This window comes from Phoca vitulina, unplaced genomic scaffold (assembly GCF_004348235.1).
Source record: "Phoca vitulina isolate PV1807 unplaced genomic scaffold, GSC_HSeal_1.0 scaffold3, whole genome shotgun sequence".
NCBI lineage: Eukaryota > Metazoa > Chordata > Mammalia > Carnivora > Phocidae > Phoca > Phoca vitulina.
In genome coordinates this window covers 70,807,172-70,824,220 of record NW_022589706.1, presented here as the reverse complement: position 1 = coordinate 70,824,220, position 17,049 = coordinate 70,807,172, and the positions used below count along the sequence as shown (strand labels likewise).

At 34.9% G+C, this 17,049-nt stretch overlaps 1 protein-coding gene across 4 annotated transcripts in view; it reads right to left on the bottom strand.

The window, feature by feature from the left end:
• GRID2 (glutamate ionotropic receptor delta type subunit 2) overlaps positions 1 to 17,049 on the bottom strand; it is a 1,428,484-nt gene that overhangs the window by 654,216 nt on the left and 757,219 nt on the right. For all 4 annotated transcript variants that reach the window (XM_032400835.1, XM_032400836.1, XM_032400834.1 and 1 more), the window contains exon 4: positions 499 to 704. In XM_032400835.1, coding sequence (XP_032256726.1) covers positions 499 to 704 — 206 coding nt within the window. The remainder of the gene's footprint in view (positions 1 to 498; positions 705 to 17,049) is intronic.

The following is a 17,049-nucleotide window of genomic DNA, read 5'->3' as shown; positions in this document are numbered from 1 at the left end:
TAATTATTCATCTTGGTACAAAGTTCACAGAACAGAAGTAAATCTGCTCTTTGTTTTTGTAAAAGTAATCACGTTCAGGCAATAACAGCCTGGTTCAAGTATATCTTTCCTCAGAGGTAAAATTCTGACTTGCAAAAATTTAAGGATTAGTTGGAGAATTGTGCTCTTGTGAATTTATTCTTGAACGTGTTAAAGTAATTCAGGGTCAACAACATTTTTAAACTCCCATGACATTTCTTAAAATCATCCTGGCTATGTGCTTAAATATATAAATACAAACATTTTCAGCAGTTAACTGTGCAGGATGTGGGAAAATTTTGTGCAGGATGGATGCAACAAGCAAGGAATTCAGTGTGCTACCCACCTCCATTAGTGTTAATGACAGTTGTGTAGTTAATTCCCTTATTGTGCTCTTAATTTTCAACTTTACTGTGAGGTCTATTCCAAAGCATTTAATTTTTTTAACCCTACTCCAACCCCATGACAATTTTTACTTACCTCAGTAATGAAAGATTTGGCTGTAGCAGGATTCATAACAAGGATGGCTCGCCTAAGAGTGTCTCGATAGCGATTCAATTCCTCTATTCTCAAGGTGTCAAAGAGAGTGGTGATCATTTTACTGATGTTGTTTTCTACCTTCTGCAATGCAACATCCATTCCCTGCTGAGACACCTTGTCCAAAAACTCCTGTATTCCACGGATATCTAGGAACATCAAAAGTCCATCAAAATGTGAATTAGAGCGCAGAAGAGCGATAAAAGCTATTTCGCTCACACCAAAATGCAGTTTATTGTTCAACACTGTAGGGTATGTAAAACTACTGAGTAGCTGATAGAACTCTCAAATATATTTTAGGCATAGCATGACTTAATGTGTTTACATAAAAAATGTAGGAATTATTATTCTTTAAATGAAGTTCTTTCTCTCCATTGAGCATTTTAAATTATCTCACCTCTATAAAATCTTAAGACAGAGTAGAGGGAAATAGTTGAGGAGGACTCTCACTTGTCTAAAATAAATGTGAGATAAAGAAAGTACGTTTGTTATTTTGCTCAGCATTAAAGAGTGATATTAACTTTAGGTAAAATATGAATATTGTTAATGGCAGATGAACCTAAATCAAAATTACTAATGTTTCTCAAAACGGACAACAATACCACTAAAAGTTGACATTTACAATCTAAATAGAAAGGGCTTTAGAGCAGTTGTCTTCTAAGGGTTTTAAGTCACTTAGACCACAAATAAAATAGCCACGTTTTTGTCTATTTTATGATTACCACCTCCTTAGCTCAAATATGGTGAACTTGGTAAGAGATAGTTTTCTTTTCAGGAGTATGGGAAATGTACTTTGTGTATAAAACATGTTTTAGCAAAATATTCATTTTGCTAGTGAATATTAGCAATTCCAAATAAGCAAAGTTCTAAAAGATTATCAAATGAAAATGTGATGAGCACTGGGTATTATATGCAACTGATGAATTACTGAACTCTACATCCAAAACTAATGATGTACTATATCATTAGTACTATATCATATAACCAACGATATGTGGGCTAATTTGAATTTAAACTAAAAAAAAGAAAATTGTCTCTATTTCATATTTAAATAAAAAGGATAAAATCCAGTCTACATAAAGTGTTTACAGATTGTACTTTGATGTATATTTAAGTAACAATAAGTGTCTGAAGTGTTACAAATATTTCTTCCTAGTACCACATGGGCTGTTTATAGAAGGGATCTGAACATTGATAAATACGATTGGAAGATGTATCTGCCACAATATAATCTTAATATAGCAGATTTGCTTTTACTATACAACAAACCATATTTTTCTATATATATCCGTGGCATAAAATGTTTAAAGGGAAAAACTGGTGAAAGATAAGAAGTAATAAGGATTACAGATTACTTATTATGAATGGACTATATCTCAAAACTCCCAATTGTATATGATTGCATGCATGTAAAATTTGCCTCTCGAGGGCAATAATATTTTTCATTACATTACCAATTTAAAGCAATATATAAGCCCACAGAACAAGAAAACAAATAGCCACAAATTTGGAAGCTGATATTTGCTCACAATAAAAGTTTATATTTGCAGAGTTACAAATTAATAAAAAGAACTTTGTTTTCTTTTTATGACTGGTTTTATTTTAAAACAATTCTATAAATAGTATATGTTATCTAGTGAATCTCAAACTCTTAAAATAAATAACTGTATGAAGTCTACCTCGTATTTCTTATTCCTAATTATATCATAAACCCAGGATGTCAAAATCATAGCAGCTTAAAAGAACAAAGCCTCATCTAGAGCAGAACAAGAGATGCAAAAGCAGGAATACTATATTAATAAGTAATTATGTACTCATTAAATATCCAAATCAGAAAGTACATGAGGTTATAAAATACTCAAGCATGGATTAAACAAAAGGTCAGATACAGGTAGACCTATAAGAGGACTATGAACACACTCAACAGGTGTTCTTAAACTTTGGTATGAATCAGAATCATCTGGGAATCTTATTAAAAATACAGAAGGCTGGGCTCCACCCCAGAACCAATATGCCTTTCAAATTTGTGTCAGAGCAGATCCTTGATTTTGAATTGTAAGTAGTTGTTGTTTCTTTATACTGAAGCACTTAAATGGGCAGCTAAATATAAGACAAACAAAACAAGAAATATATTGAAATATATTTTGTGACCAAAGCTTAAGGCTCCAGATCATTTATGTTCTAGGAAACCTTCTGTTCACAGATACAATATTCTGGTGCAATGTCATATCTTAACTTTAAGAAAAAGGAAAAGAATGTTCCACAAGGCATTTACTGAATACAGATACAATGCTGTGTGCAAGGAATACAACAGTGAATACCCTTCCCCACACTGAGATAGACAGTGAGCAAGTAAACTAATAAATACAAATCACACTAAGTGCTTGGAAGGAAACAGTAAGGGTGCTCTGGTAGATAATGACAGGGTGGCGAGGAGAATGTATTTTAGTTGTAATACTCAAGAGAGGTTTCTCTGGGAAACTGGTACTTAAACTGATCTAAAAGATGAAAAGTCATTATCCAGGCAAAGAAGTAGGAAGAGAAGATGACAGCACGGAAAATGCCCCAAGGCAGCAAAGAGATTGTGTTTGAGGAACCGAAAGGATTCCAGTGTGGGTGCAGCTCTGTTAGTGAGGGGAGAGTGCAATGAGGCGAACATGTATGGAGAGGGAGGGTCAGATTTTGTGGTTCCCGGCGAGACACAGAAAGAAGTTTTGATTTTATCCTAAATACAATTTTAACCTACTGAAAATTTTAAGTGGAGCATCTAAGTGGATAACAAGCTATCCTTTTCTTCCTTAGTCTGGAATTGTGGTTATCACTGCCTAGATGGTGTGATTGCAAAATTTTCAAAATTGTTTTTTGGTCTGTAAATGAGGAAATATTTATTTTATAGATGTCGTCAAAGATCAGATTAGTGAGGGTGTGCACATGGGTGCGTGTGTGCACAAAATCCAGTGTAGGGTCTAACACATAGTTGTTGCTATTATTGTTAATAATAGTAGATAATCACTTGTTAAGAGACCACCCCTATCCACACCTATAGAGCATAATTGCCTAAAATTTACTGTTGGGTAGCTACCCAAAATAACAAGCATAACGTTTTAGACTCTTGGAATGCATAAATTAAATAATAATGGCTTTGCTTGTTTAAGAATAACACTAAACACCCATGATATGTGGCAACTGGTAAGTTTAATATGAGAAGAATCTGAATCATGCTGTCTCTTAGCTGCTCTGTGGAAGAGTCATTAAAAGAGAGAGTAGACCTTTGGTTTTATTAATTCATGAACATAATTAACCATGACAGTTATTCAGTGACCTTATCTGTGTGTCTATTACTTGACAAGAAGTAAAAATAAAAGTCACAGAAACAAAAGCGACAAGACAGGGCGGCTAGCTTCAAGGAGCTTCTAGGCCTGTGGGTGTGACTAAGTGCTATTTATTCATAACAGAAAGTTAAATAGCATTTCAGTTCAGTAATTCCACTGATTATTAATTCTACTGACCAGATAATTTTATAACAGTGAAGGGTGGAAGCCTTATTAACTGAGTTATTAAACATAACATTAGGGAAAAAATGACTTTTTTTCCTGGGCACTACAAAAGAACTTGTGGTAGGCAGAAGAGTGACCTTCCAAAGATGCCCAAATCCTAATCCCTGGAACCTGTGAGTAAGTTATTCAGCAAAGAGGAATTAATACTCCTTTTTTTTTTTTTTTAAGATTTTATTTATTTATTTGAGAGAGAGACAGACAGAGATAGAGAGAAGAGAACATGAGTGGGGAGGAGAGGGAGAAGCCGGCTTCCCGCTGAGCAGGGAGCCTGATGCGGGGCTTGATCCCAGGACCCTGGGATCATGACCTGAGCCAAAGGCAGATGCCCAACCAACTAAGCCACCCAGGTGCCCCAGAATTAATGCTCCTGGTGGCATTAAAGTTGTTAATCACCTGACCTGAAGATGGGGAGATTTCTTGTATTATTAAGGGGGGGTCTAGTGATCACAGAGTCCTTAAAATTAGAAGAAAAAGACAGATGAGAGAGTCAAAGGGAGATCTGACTACTAAAGAATAAGTTGACTTTGGGGAAAATTCAGAGAGATGCAACATTGCCGGCTTTGATGAATGGGAAACAGGAACTCTAGCAAAGAAATATAGATGGCCTCTAGAAGCAAGTAAAGGTGAGGAAGTTTCTCCCCAAGAACCTCCAGAGAGGAACACAGACTTGCTGATATCTTGATTTTAGCCCATTGAGATACCATGTCAGACTTCTGACCTCCAGAAGTGTCACATAATAATTTCTGGTGTTTAAGCCTCTAAATTTGTGGTCATTTGTTACAGCAGCAATAGAAAGCTAATATAGAAGTATACTTTAGTCCTTAGGTCGCTATTTTTCAAATTATGGTCCACTTAATTTATTTTTGGAATCATCTGGAGAACTTGTTGAAAAAGAAGTTTTCTGAGCCCCACCCCATTCCAATAAAATAAAAACTCTCATGACAAAGACCAGAGATTTTTCTCAGCTGATGATCCTTAAGAAACCAGTTTGGGACCCAATGCTCCAATTTCTTAACCTTCTTTGTGTCACAGACTCCTTTGAAAAAGCCATGAAGATTATGGATTCTCCCTTTCCCCCATATATGTACATACCTGAAACATTATGCATACTGCCTAGATTATGGTCTCTTAGTCTGATCTGCTTGATTTCCTTACAGGTAGTTATCGGAGAACCTGGATTAGCATATTGTTACTACTCTTAATGATTTTTTTCTACTCATGCTATACAGGAAGGTAAAGCATAGAGATGTTCACATGTTAACTAATAGTGTGTATTACACTTTATTTAAATAGAAGAAACTTTTAAATAAAAATATTAAGAAACATAATAAACCTTAATACCTCTCCCAATAACATGTCATTGGTTTCAGTTAATAATTAGTCTAACTCTAGCTCTCCTTCAGGTCTAAAGAAAACCCACTATGCTGTAGAAGGTAGAGTTCCGGGGAAGTAGACTCTGGAGACAGGATGGAAGAGCAGGAAGTTTACTGGGGATAGCTCTCAAGAATAACACTTGTGCAGGGAAGGGAGCAAGAGTAGGCGGAGGGAGAGCCGTGGTGATGCTCAGCAGAGACCTGCCCAGACCCTGGGAAGTGTGATGCCCTCAGAGTTCTCCTACGTTAGGACCAGTGGGAGAAGAAACTCTATCATCCTGCATGGGCTTTGGTTTGGTGGTTCTCTTCACCTGAGGGCAATTCCTGGGGAGGGTAGTCAGCTGCCAACGCTCTCAGTGGATGGGGAAATAAATGCTTTAGTTTTGAAGGGGGGTTTGGATGGCACAGGACAGAACGCAGCCAGGAATTTTCCTTGCATTTATTGTTTTGGTTTTCAAGGTAATTTGACCTTATAAGAAATTTGCTTTTATAAGTCACTGCACCTTTCTTTTTTGAAACAACTTTCTACTATGGAAAACACACTACGCTTGACGTCAGACAAATGAGTTTGGATCCTTAGTTTGATACCCACGTGGCCCTGTGAGCTTGGAGTTAATTTCATAGTTAATGTCTGCTGTTTTAAGTTCCCAGTGTTTCTTCTCCTTGATTTCAAATAACAAAACCTCATTTTTCACTTAAGAAACAAACCTGGACCCATCCCTTGTGTTCCACGTTCTATGGCAATCTACACTCTGTGCGGTCAGGTATCTCAGGACGGTCAGTTTGAGCTCACCATGTCCCTGGCCTAGGGGATAGTCACGGGATTCAAATGAGGACTGAAATTTGGTATATGGATAATGAAACAAAAATGATTTCTCTTTTGTATCACAAGTTGTAATGATGTACTTTTGGGATTGCAAGAGCCAGTGTGTCTAGAGAGAAGCTGAGTGAAGCCAACATGTGAAGTAAAACAGAGGCTTTTTTCACTTTTTGCTTACTTAGTTTGAAATGAGCTTCTATCCCTTTCAAGAGGAAGGCTATTGACTAATATAACATCTTTCTATAAACATCTGATAATCTGGTGATGAAGGTGAAACCACAGTTCCTATCCTTGAGGTACATCCAGTTGAGTAGAGCAAAGGACAGCTTAAACTGGTAATTATGTTTTAATGTGATTAATACCAATAAAAGAAATGGAAGCAAGGAATGGAGGCATAGGGTAAGTAGCAACTAACCATACCTTATTGCTGAAAAAAAAAGTTTAATTACTGTAATTACTGGGTTGTTCTGATAAAAGGAAATAGGACTTGTGAAACATTAAAGCAAATTTCTAAGCAATGTGCATTTTCATTATCAAGACTTTATTAACACAGTCAAAAGTCCCATTTGTTCCTAATTTTCTTCTGCTTTTTCTATGAAGAAATGAAAAAAGAAAATCTTAGTAAGGACTAAAAGTTGATCTAGGTAACACCCTCAGAACTTGATATTCTAGCAATGATCAATTTCTCTGACATCTGACTTGTGACTTGTGTAACCTATTTAGACCACTTCCCACAACACTCCAAGAGGTACTGGCTGATTGAAGCTTAACTAATTAAGTAATTAATTAATTTTATTTCTTTTTTTAAAGCTTTTATTTATTTAGAGAGAGAGTGCATGCATGAGCGGGGGGACGGGCAGAGGGAGAGGGAGAGAGAGAATCTCCAGCAGACTCCATGCTGAGCACAGAGCCCAGCGTGGTCTCCATTTCATGACCCTGAAATTGGGAGAGCCGAAATCAAGAGTCGGGTGCTTAACTGACTGAGCCACCCAGGCACCCCATGAAGCTTAATTATTTATTTTATTAAATTGTGTAAAATAATGACTTCATTATAATCACTAATGAAAGATTAAATTTAATCTATATTAAAAATGGTTTACATTAATGTATATTAGGATTGAAAAAATCCCAGGCTATATTGAAAACTAATGTATAAATACATTTCCAAACTGACCCCCAAACCAGTAGTATGATATCCTGTTGTTCATTTCGAACTAGTGGTCAGCATCCAAATAGATCCCTTTTAGAATCAACTCTCTGTTTACTATGGGTCAAGCACTTTGAAAGGTACTTAGAAGAGAAGTAAAAGTACTTAGAAGAACAAGACAAAAACAATTGTTGCCCTCAAGGAGTTCACTCTCTAAAGCATCTGATGATAACACAGGCCCTATAGTAGATAGAGGAATCTTACTATACTACTCATTTTCCAAACTGTAGTTGCAATTTAACTAAATTTAGTGACATTCTCTGGAATCTATCAAACAGTATTCCTCACTCTGATCATTATGTTCAAATATCAAATTTAAAATATTGAATTTGGTAGGAAAAGAGGTTTGTCACTAAGTTTCGGTAAGTCTGATTTTTTTTTTTTTTTTGGTCTACTCATCTCTCTCCCTCATTTGAGTAGATTAGTGCATTTAATCGTTTTGATCACTTAATGCATTGAAGACCTCACTTGGAGCAAGAGATTAGCACTGCATTCAGCCAATCTTGGTGTTTCTGAAATTATGACAGAATTCTGAGCTTTAAAATTAATATTTAGAATCTCATGACTTTACATAGAAAGGAATATGGCATGTTGCTGGATCCATGAGATCATTGAGCTGAATGGCTTTTCCCAACATACGAATTGCAAAGCATACTCTACAAAGTGCCTCATTTCCTGAGAAAATAAGTCTTTTCACCACTGAGTGATTTAAAAATTTTTGTTTAGAAGAACCCTTACTTCAAAAAGGATTTAAGTCTCCATTGAGTATTCCCTTGCCATTTGTGGTATATTTAGAAAATAAGGATAATATGCTGTATTAGATTTTGAGATGACACAGTCCAACAACAGTGGCCCATCAATAAGATTTTCTATTTGATGAGAACTTACTATTTTAGCATTAGATCATAGTGTTTTAGTATGAGAGTCATCTTTACAGTAATGCTGATCAATAAGGACATTTGACTAATGAACAAATCCAAAGTAGTACAATATATCATTTTTAACTACTTGACATAATACGGACTAATGCAAAGGAAATAGCTCAATAAGATGCTTGGATTAATTATACACTTATTGATGCACATTGAAGTAAATGAGAGAACTGAAAGTTGGAAAGTGGCCAAATGAGTAATAAACAGCTTTAAGACTGTCTAGAGAGATAGTTAATAATATTATAGTCATTAGACATTTGAAAACACCCTCAGGGTAATTATAAACATTTGCAATCAATTAAGAGGAATGTGTCCATTTTATGGGCTTTGATTAAACCTACATCAAGATGCATGGAATAAACACTGTTATTCCATGGAATGCATTCATGAGGATGATCATTCAATGTTCATTTCAAAGGGGTTTACCATATGTCAATTTAATTGTAAGAAAGGGTGATACATTGATGTACTTAACAGTAATGTGTAAGTATCTCAGGTCACTCTACTATGTATTGACCTTATAATTTGGAATCATTAAACCAGTGTTTTCAGAATGAGGGAGAGCCCATAAGTAACCCATTTGATAATCCTTAGAGCTGAGTTTTTTTCTTTGCTTTTGTGCCTATGGGTGTCAAAAATGTATATTTTTATATATATAGACAAATATATATATTTAATTTAATCATTTCCATTTTAAGATATTTTATCAACACCTATTATGCCCTTTAAGGTCTCTGATTTTCAGAAATAGTTTAACAAAGTATAGTAGAAATCTATATATGGCTAAAAATTCTGTTGTAAAAGAAAAAATACTCTCCTGAAACTAAGGAGAATATCAGAAATTTTGAGAACATAAAATAAATTTAAACTAAACTAAAACAAAAACATACTCAAACTAGACTTTGAAAGTGTATGTTTTAAAAGCAATTTTAAATGTTGAATTACAAAGACAAGTATTTATAATTTACATATTTTATATAATTCAATTTAATAATAGTAAAATATTTAAAATTTAATTAACTAAAATAAAATAATCTAATTAATGTTTAAATAATTATTTTTCTTATAAGCAAGGTTTCCCTCAAACTGGAAAAAGAAGCATATGCATCCACATACGCCTGCACTTCACCCAGAGGTAATTCACCCATCACATAATTCAGGTTAGTGATTGAGAGCCCACCAAGTGCCTGGCCAATTTATTTGATTCAAGGATCAGCACAGGATCCAAACAGAGCCCAAGATTTGGTATATAGATAAATATCTATAGGTATGATATTTGATATACAAACAAAGCAGGAAGAGGGTCTTTCTTTAGTATAATAATTTGTAAAGATATGCTTAGAGTCACCAATGTCATCTATCTTGCCTAAGAATGAAATCAATACATAAACTGAAGTAGAGATTAGGCTATGGTAAGAGGATGTCTAACAATTTTCAGTAAGTACATGTATCTGTGTCATTACTGTAACAAGTTGCTTAGATCCCTGTCATCGTATTATCCCTCCTTCATAACTTGATCTATCTAATAGATCTATCAATAGATCAAATCCAGTATTGGGCTGTGGGACCAATATTGTTTTAGGCAAAGGAAATTAAAGAACTCAAGTAGCTTATTCATTGAAAAGCACTTCAACCTTACCGCTTATGTCACTCTGGTAAATCAGTTCTATTCAGTTTTCCCAGATATGAAATTCAACTTTTCTCTCATCAATATTCTCAGAATAGAATCCTTCCTTTAAAGAAATATATCTGCTTTTATTCTACTTTAAGAACCACCTACTACTATTATAAATTTCTGGTTTCTGTATATTGTCAGTTCCTTGATTCTGGAATCTAGCCATTGGCTAGTACATTCAACTAATTCCTTGTATAGACCTCTCTGATAGTGAGTCTACCTGGACTACTCCCAGTTGCTTTTAATGAGCCTTCTTCAATATCATATTCCACCTCCTTGACCAAACTTCCTCTTGGAGATTTGGTTGAAATCAAAACAAATTGAGGATGAAAAATTGGAGGGGTAAGGCAATATGATGAATGATACAATAAAGATTTAATATATTTTTTTTAAAAAAAATTATTAAAAAAACAAAAAGTACCAGTGTGTAATTTTGTTTTGTTTTGTTTTGCTAAAAAGAGACAGAGGTTTTACTCCTCTCTCTAAGGCAATAAGATAGCATGAGGCTTAATGAATAATCAGTAAATGTATCAGATCATATACAGAGATACTGAAAAACTAGAGAGATAGGAATAAAGACATTTAGAAAAGTGAAATCTTTGAAAAGCACAACACATTGAAAATGGGAAATTGCCCATGTTGAAAATGGTACTTAGGGAGTAGAAGACTAAGGAGAGTTCAGGGAGCATAACAATTTTCTTCACTTACTGATAAATGATTTTAAGCAAAATGATTATTATTTTCTATTATTCCAGAAAATAGATCACTTTGTCCAATATTGGTATTTTAAGTTTCATATCAAGAAAAACTTTCTGACAACTAGAAACACCCAGTGTCCAAATGTGAAGTAAGCTCCTTCAAAATATAATAAGTTCTGTCTCCATTGGAATATTCTGGAAGGGGAAACGATGCTAACAATTAAAGATGCTGAAAGAAAAGGTCTGCTGAAATTTGTTTCCAAATGCCTCCTTGAGGAACAAAGCTGGCTGCATACCTTGCAACAATGCTGATTCCAGGAGTCTGTGATGGGACTCAGGTATTATGATATTAAAAAGCTCTTCTATTCATTCTGATCTATTACCAAATTTGGGTTCTAGGAATCCACTACATTCAATTCTAAATGATTTTTGTCTATGAATCTACAATCTCTAAATGATGATTCAATTATGCTATTAGTTAGCTAGTTTATTTATTTATTTATTTATAGAGAGGGAGGGGGAGGGGCAGAGAGAGAGGGAGAGAATCTTAGGTGGGTTCCATGCCCAGCGCAGAGCCTGACTCAGGGATGGATCTCACAACCCTGAGATCATGACCAGAGCGAAAATCAAGAGTTAGACTCTTAACCAACTGAGCCACCCAGGAACCCTCAATTATGCTATTTAGTTTAAAACTATGATAGGGAAATTGATTTTTGCCCCCTTTTTCTTTCCTTTACATATCTTTCTCTTCTATGAATTATTTGCACAAGCCTTTTGCCCATTTTTAATTGTATATTTTTGTTGGTCTCATATTGTTGCATTGTAGGAATCATTTTTCTTTTTAATTCTCTGAGCTTTCTACAAATCCTATGTATTTATATAAGCCTCTCGGATATATGTCCTGGGCTATATTCCCCAGCTTGTAATTTGCCTACTTATTTTCTTAATGGTGTCTGTTAATGAGTAGATATTATGAATTTTGATGAAGTCCAAATTATTATTTTAGATTCATTTTTTGATGTGTCTAAGAACTCTCTGCATATCCCAGAGTCGCAAGAATATTATCTTATGTTTTCTTCTAGCTTTTAGTTTAGGTTTATGATTAATCTTGAACTAAATTTTGTATGTGTGAGATAGGAGTCAAGGTTTTTTATTATTTTCTTTTCCTTCTTTTCTTCTCTTTTTATATACATGTCCAGTTGTTTCATTACTGTTGGTTAAGAGCACTTCTCCACTGAATTGACTTGGCGTGTTGGTCAATAACAAATTGACTGTGTACAAATGAGTAGACTTCTGAACCCTAATGTGATCTATTTGTCAATCTTAAGCCAATATTAAATGAGATTTGAAATCAGGTAAAGCATTTAATCCAGTTTTATTATTTTTCAATATTGTGGCTATATGATATTTTTAGATATCCATATAAATTTTGGAATCAGCTTATTAATTTCCTCAAAAGAGCTTACAAATTTTTGATTAGAATTACATTGAATCTATAAATTAATTTATTGAGAATAGACATCTTAATGATATTATATATATCATTCTCTTGATATATATTCTCTTGGTCAAATTTTGTAGTTTCCAGTATAAATGTACTGCAATATTTTGTAGATTTCTCCTGAGGCACTCTATGTTTTCACATTTTTGTTTATTTCAGTTTCCAATTTTTTACTGCTATTATAATATATACTTATTTTCAAATATTTATCTTTTAGTCTGTAAACTTGCTAAGTTAACTTAAAATTTTTGTACGATTTTTTTGAGATTTCATAGGATTCTCTATGCATCTAATTGTGTATTGACAAAAAGAAATTTTTATTTCTTCCTCTCCAAACTATATGACTATTCATTTTTAGTTCTTGCTTTATTTCCATGGTTGGGACTTGCAGTACATTTTCTTTTTTTTTTTTGAGGAAGTTCTGTAGTGATATCTTTTCTTTTATTTCTGATACTGGTAAATTTTGTTTTTTTTTAATAACAATTTGTTTCACTAGGAATTTATCAATTTTATTAATCTCTACAAAGAATTAATAATTTTACTAGAAATTTTTTTAAGTAATCTTTCTACCCAACATGGGGCTTGAACTCATGACCCTGAGATCAAGAATCACATGCTCTACCAATTGAACCAGTTAGGTGCCCCCAAAATTAATAAATTTAGACTCTCTTAGTTTTCTTTATTGTTTATTAATTTTCTATTTCATTAATTTTTACCCTTAATTAATTATTTTATTTATTCTACTTTGGGTTTAATACAGTCTTATTTTGCTATATTCTGAAGGTGGACATTTAGTTGCTTGCTATTTAAGCCTTTCCATTGGTTTGTTATTTTATTTTATTTTATTTTATTTTGTAATTTTATTTTATTTTTGTAGTTATTGTGCTTGGGGCTCAGTGGGTTGATGCCTTTCCTAAGTATGACACTTCATTCTCTTTCTCCAGACCAACCTGGGTGCCTGCCTGGCTTAAATGGAGCTTAAGGGAGTTGGACTTATATTTCTTTCCCACCTCCTGGAGTCTCTTGTTGGACTGACATGATTCTGAAACATAAGGGTAATGAACACATGGTGAGTACACTGTTTGTCAAGTCCTCCTATATGGCTATTGCAGGCTAAAGTGGGGGGACATAACTGGTCTCCATAAGTTTTATAAAAATGTCCTGTCTTTTTGCACCTGAACATTCCTGATAAAAGGTCTGAGTGCAAACAGAAATCAATGAAGAAAAAAATGAAGTTACAGTTATGGGAATGGGACACACCATATTTCTGGAACTGGAGAAAGAGCAACACCTCCAACACAGGGAAGGGAAATCCTTAGGCCCCCTAAGATAGAATGGATGTACATGAATGACTTCTGTCTTTCAAAATAACTCTTGGAGTTCTCTTTGTGAAAGGAAATACCCTGGTGCAGACCTTTCAAATTGATATAAAGGCCTTAAATTTAACTGACTGCTGGATCTGCTATTCCTCATCAGAGAGGGCTATACTCAGGATTTGATCATCATTCCCTTAATCTTATCAAAAAGACTACTGGAAACAGCAGGAGATGCACTCCTCCTGCAAAACACCTATCTCTCCAAATACCTTCTCTGCCTCTATTTTCATTCATTACATGGAGCGGTAAGAAAATCACCAGATGATGCCATAGAACAGAGGTTAGTAAACAATTTCTTAAAGGACCATGGTGTCATATTTTAGGCTTATGGGTTATATTGTTTCTACTGCAAATGCTCAACTCTGATATTGTAGCTCAAAAGCAGACACAGACAACAGGCAAACAAATGAACATGCTGTGTTCCAGTGAAACTTTATTTACAAAAAGAAATTTCAGGCCCAACAGTAGGTTGCTAACCCTTGAAACAAACACTAAAGACAGATTGTATTGACTGACCTCAGGCTGTCTCTCCTAAACAAGAGCTGGATTCATATATCCTATATGAATTGAGAACTCTTAGAAATACCAGAAGTCATATTGAAGGACCTATTGATGTATGTCTCACTCAGGGGATCCCAGCAATGTAACCAACCCTTCCCTTCGCTCTTTCCTAACCTCCATCTCTCCAACCCCCCTCCCACACCAGGGACATCATGTGCATTTCCAGAACTGTAGTTCTTGTGTGAAGGTTACCTCCTTTCTGAAGACAAGAGTCACACATTAGGGGTGGCTTTGAGAACCTAAAGTATTTAAGTAAACACTAGCAGCAGATAATGTAGTACTTTACCGAGATCTCTCTAAAGTGAGGCTTACCCTAATTAATTTGGGAGAGCCACATGGAGCCATATCTACTTGTTACTGATATGTGTCCTATAGATAGTCTTCCCTATGATAAGAGTCATCCAATTAGAATTTTTTCCCATGAATTTCACTAAAGTGATTGATGGTACCACTTCAGCCTTGGAAGTCATTCAGGTCAGCCTCAACTCACTGGCCAAGGTTGTTCTAGATGACAGAATTTCTCCTTGTGAGACAGGTAGAATCTTTGCAATTACAAATAAATCTTATTGTACCTGGATCAATGCCTCTGGCCAAGTAAAAAGGTTTATGCAGAAATTTAAGGAGGAAACTCTCTGACTTTTTAAAGTAGACTCTTGGGGCGCCTGGGTGGCTCAGCCGGTTAAGCGTCTGCCTTCGGCTCAGGTCATGATCCCAAGGTCCTGGTATCGAGCACTGCATCACGCTGCCAGCTTGGCGGGGGGCCTGCTTCTTCCCCTCCCTCTGCCGCTCTCCTTGCTTGTGCTCTCTCACTCTCTCTCGCTCTATCTCTCAAATAAATAAATAAATAAATAAGTAAATAAATAAAATATTTAATTAAAAAAATAAAGTAGACTCTTGATAGTTTATGGGATTTATTCAGCTTGCTGAGTCCAGGACCCTGATGGGCATGGTTGAGATCAATCTTGCTCATTAAAAATCTTATTTATAGTTTCTTTAAATAAATGCAGAGGAGACAAATTGAATAGATCTGATCCTACCTCCTGTCAATAAGATTAACCAGAGTGGTTTTAGGACTGGCATATACATAGGGAAATTTGCTAGAAGCCAACAATATTGTACAAACAACAAAAAAAATCTTTTGGGGAGACAATTCTCCATAGATTTTGTGTCTTATTTCATATTATGCAAGCAGAAACTCTCCCTAGATAAGAGAGACTTATTTACAATGAAGATAATGTCTTTTTCTGGACATACGCCAAGCAGGTTTACTTAGAAGCCCATCATAAAAGATAGAGATTCCCTAAGCCAGGGTTCCTTAGCTGTCACACGAGCCCACTGCATGTACAGCATCCACCGGAGTGGCTACACATAGTCTTGTAAGACAGGAGGTCAAGAGGAAACAACATTAATATGAGGTTCACGCTGCTTGCTGTACCATGACTATTAAAGTCCTCTATCTGTCTAAAGAAGTAGAATGTTTTCTGCCAGTATCTATGAAATTGATGCAAGCTAACTTAGCTTGCAAGTAGAGTAAAATCTCAGACCCTTCATAGCTCTTGACAATATTATATCACAACTCCCAGCTGTAAGAGAGCCAAAAAATGTAGTTTTTCAATGGGAGGTATTGGTCTCTCAAATGAACTTCGCATTCTGTTGGCAAATTGAAAAGCAAGAATGGTTATTCTGCAGGAAGGCAGCTGTTTGTGCCAATGGGTCAGCCTACTTTGGCCCAATGACTGTCCTGTTTCCATACTTCCAATGATAGCCAAATCTTCTGAATTGACATACAGTATTTTTCTTTGAAAATCTTAATATGGTGAAGATCTGCAGGCTTGACATCATTTTCTCTCTTTAATAAAGATGATTCTATGTATTTCATTTGTAAACTCATTTTTTTTAAATTTTACAGTTGTCAGGAATTAATTTTATTCTTATTTCTATAGAGTCAAAATAGTGGTGAAAAACGAGAACTATGGAAATGACTATCAGTGTTTGAATTCGTGCTTCTCAGCTTACTTGCAAATTACCTGATGTCTTACATCCTCAGTTTTTTCATTTGCAAAAAATCACCATCATCATCATCATCATCATCATCATCATAAATGAGATGACACGTGTAGGCACTGTAGGCACTTGGAAGAGAGCCTGGATATAATAAATGCTCTCTGTAAGATTAGCCCTTTTTATTACATTCTTGGGGAATAGTACACTGCAACTCCTTTATACTCATTATACATAGTTAGGAGTGTAGACTCTGATCAGACTTTAGAACTCAGCTCATACTTAGCTGTGTTTTGTGAGAAAGTAACTCAGTTTTGTTTTTTTTCTGTTTTCCTTTTTGTAAAATTGTGATAATAATGTTACCTACTTCATAGAGCTGTTGAAAAGATTACATGACTTAATGTAAAATACTTATTCTTGGACCTGGCAAATTAAATGCTCAGAGATATTATTTTTAATATTTTTATTGCTATAAGACTTGTTCACAATTTCTCTCTGTTGGAGTGACTGTCTCTCACACATTGTGAAGTTAGCTAGCATTTTGAAAGGCAACATTCAACGTCAAGGTCCACCCATAAAGCCTTCTTTGATCACTGCTGCCAAAAATTCAACACCTTCTTCATTACACACCATTAGCATTCAGTTTGCGTCATTCATGACACTTAACACACTATTTTCTCGATTAAAAGAGTCATAAATATTTTACCTCTTTTGTTAATTGTAAGCTTCTTATGGGCTAAGACTACATTCTGTAAAACTTTTTATCTCATATTTTGCATTGCACTAAGCAAGT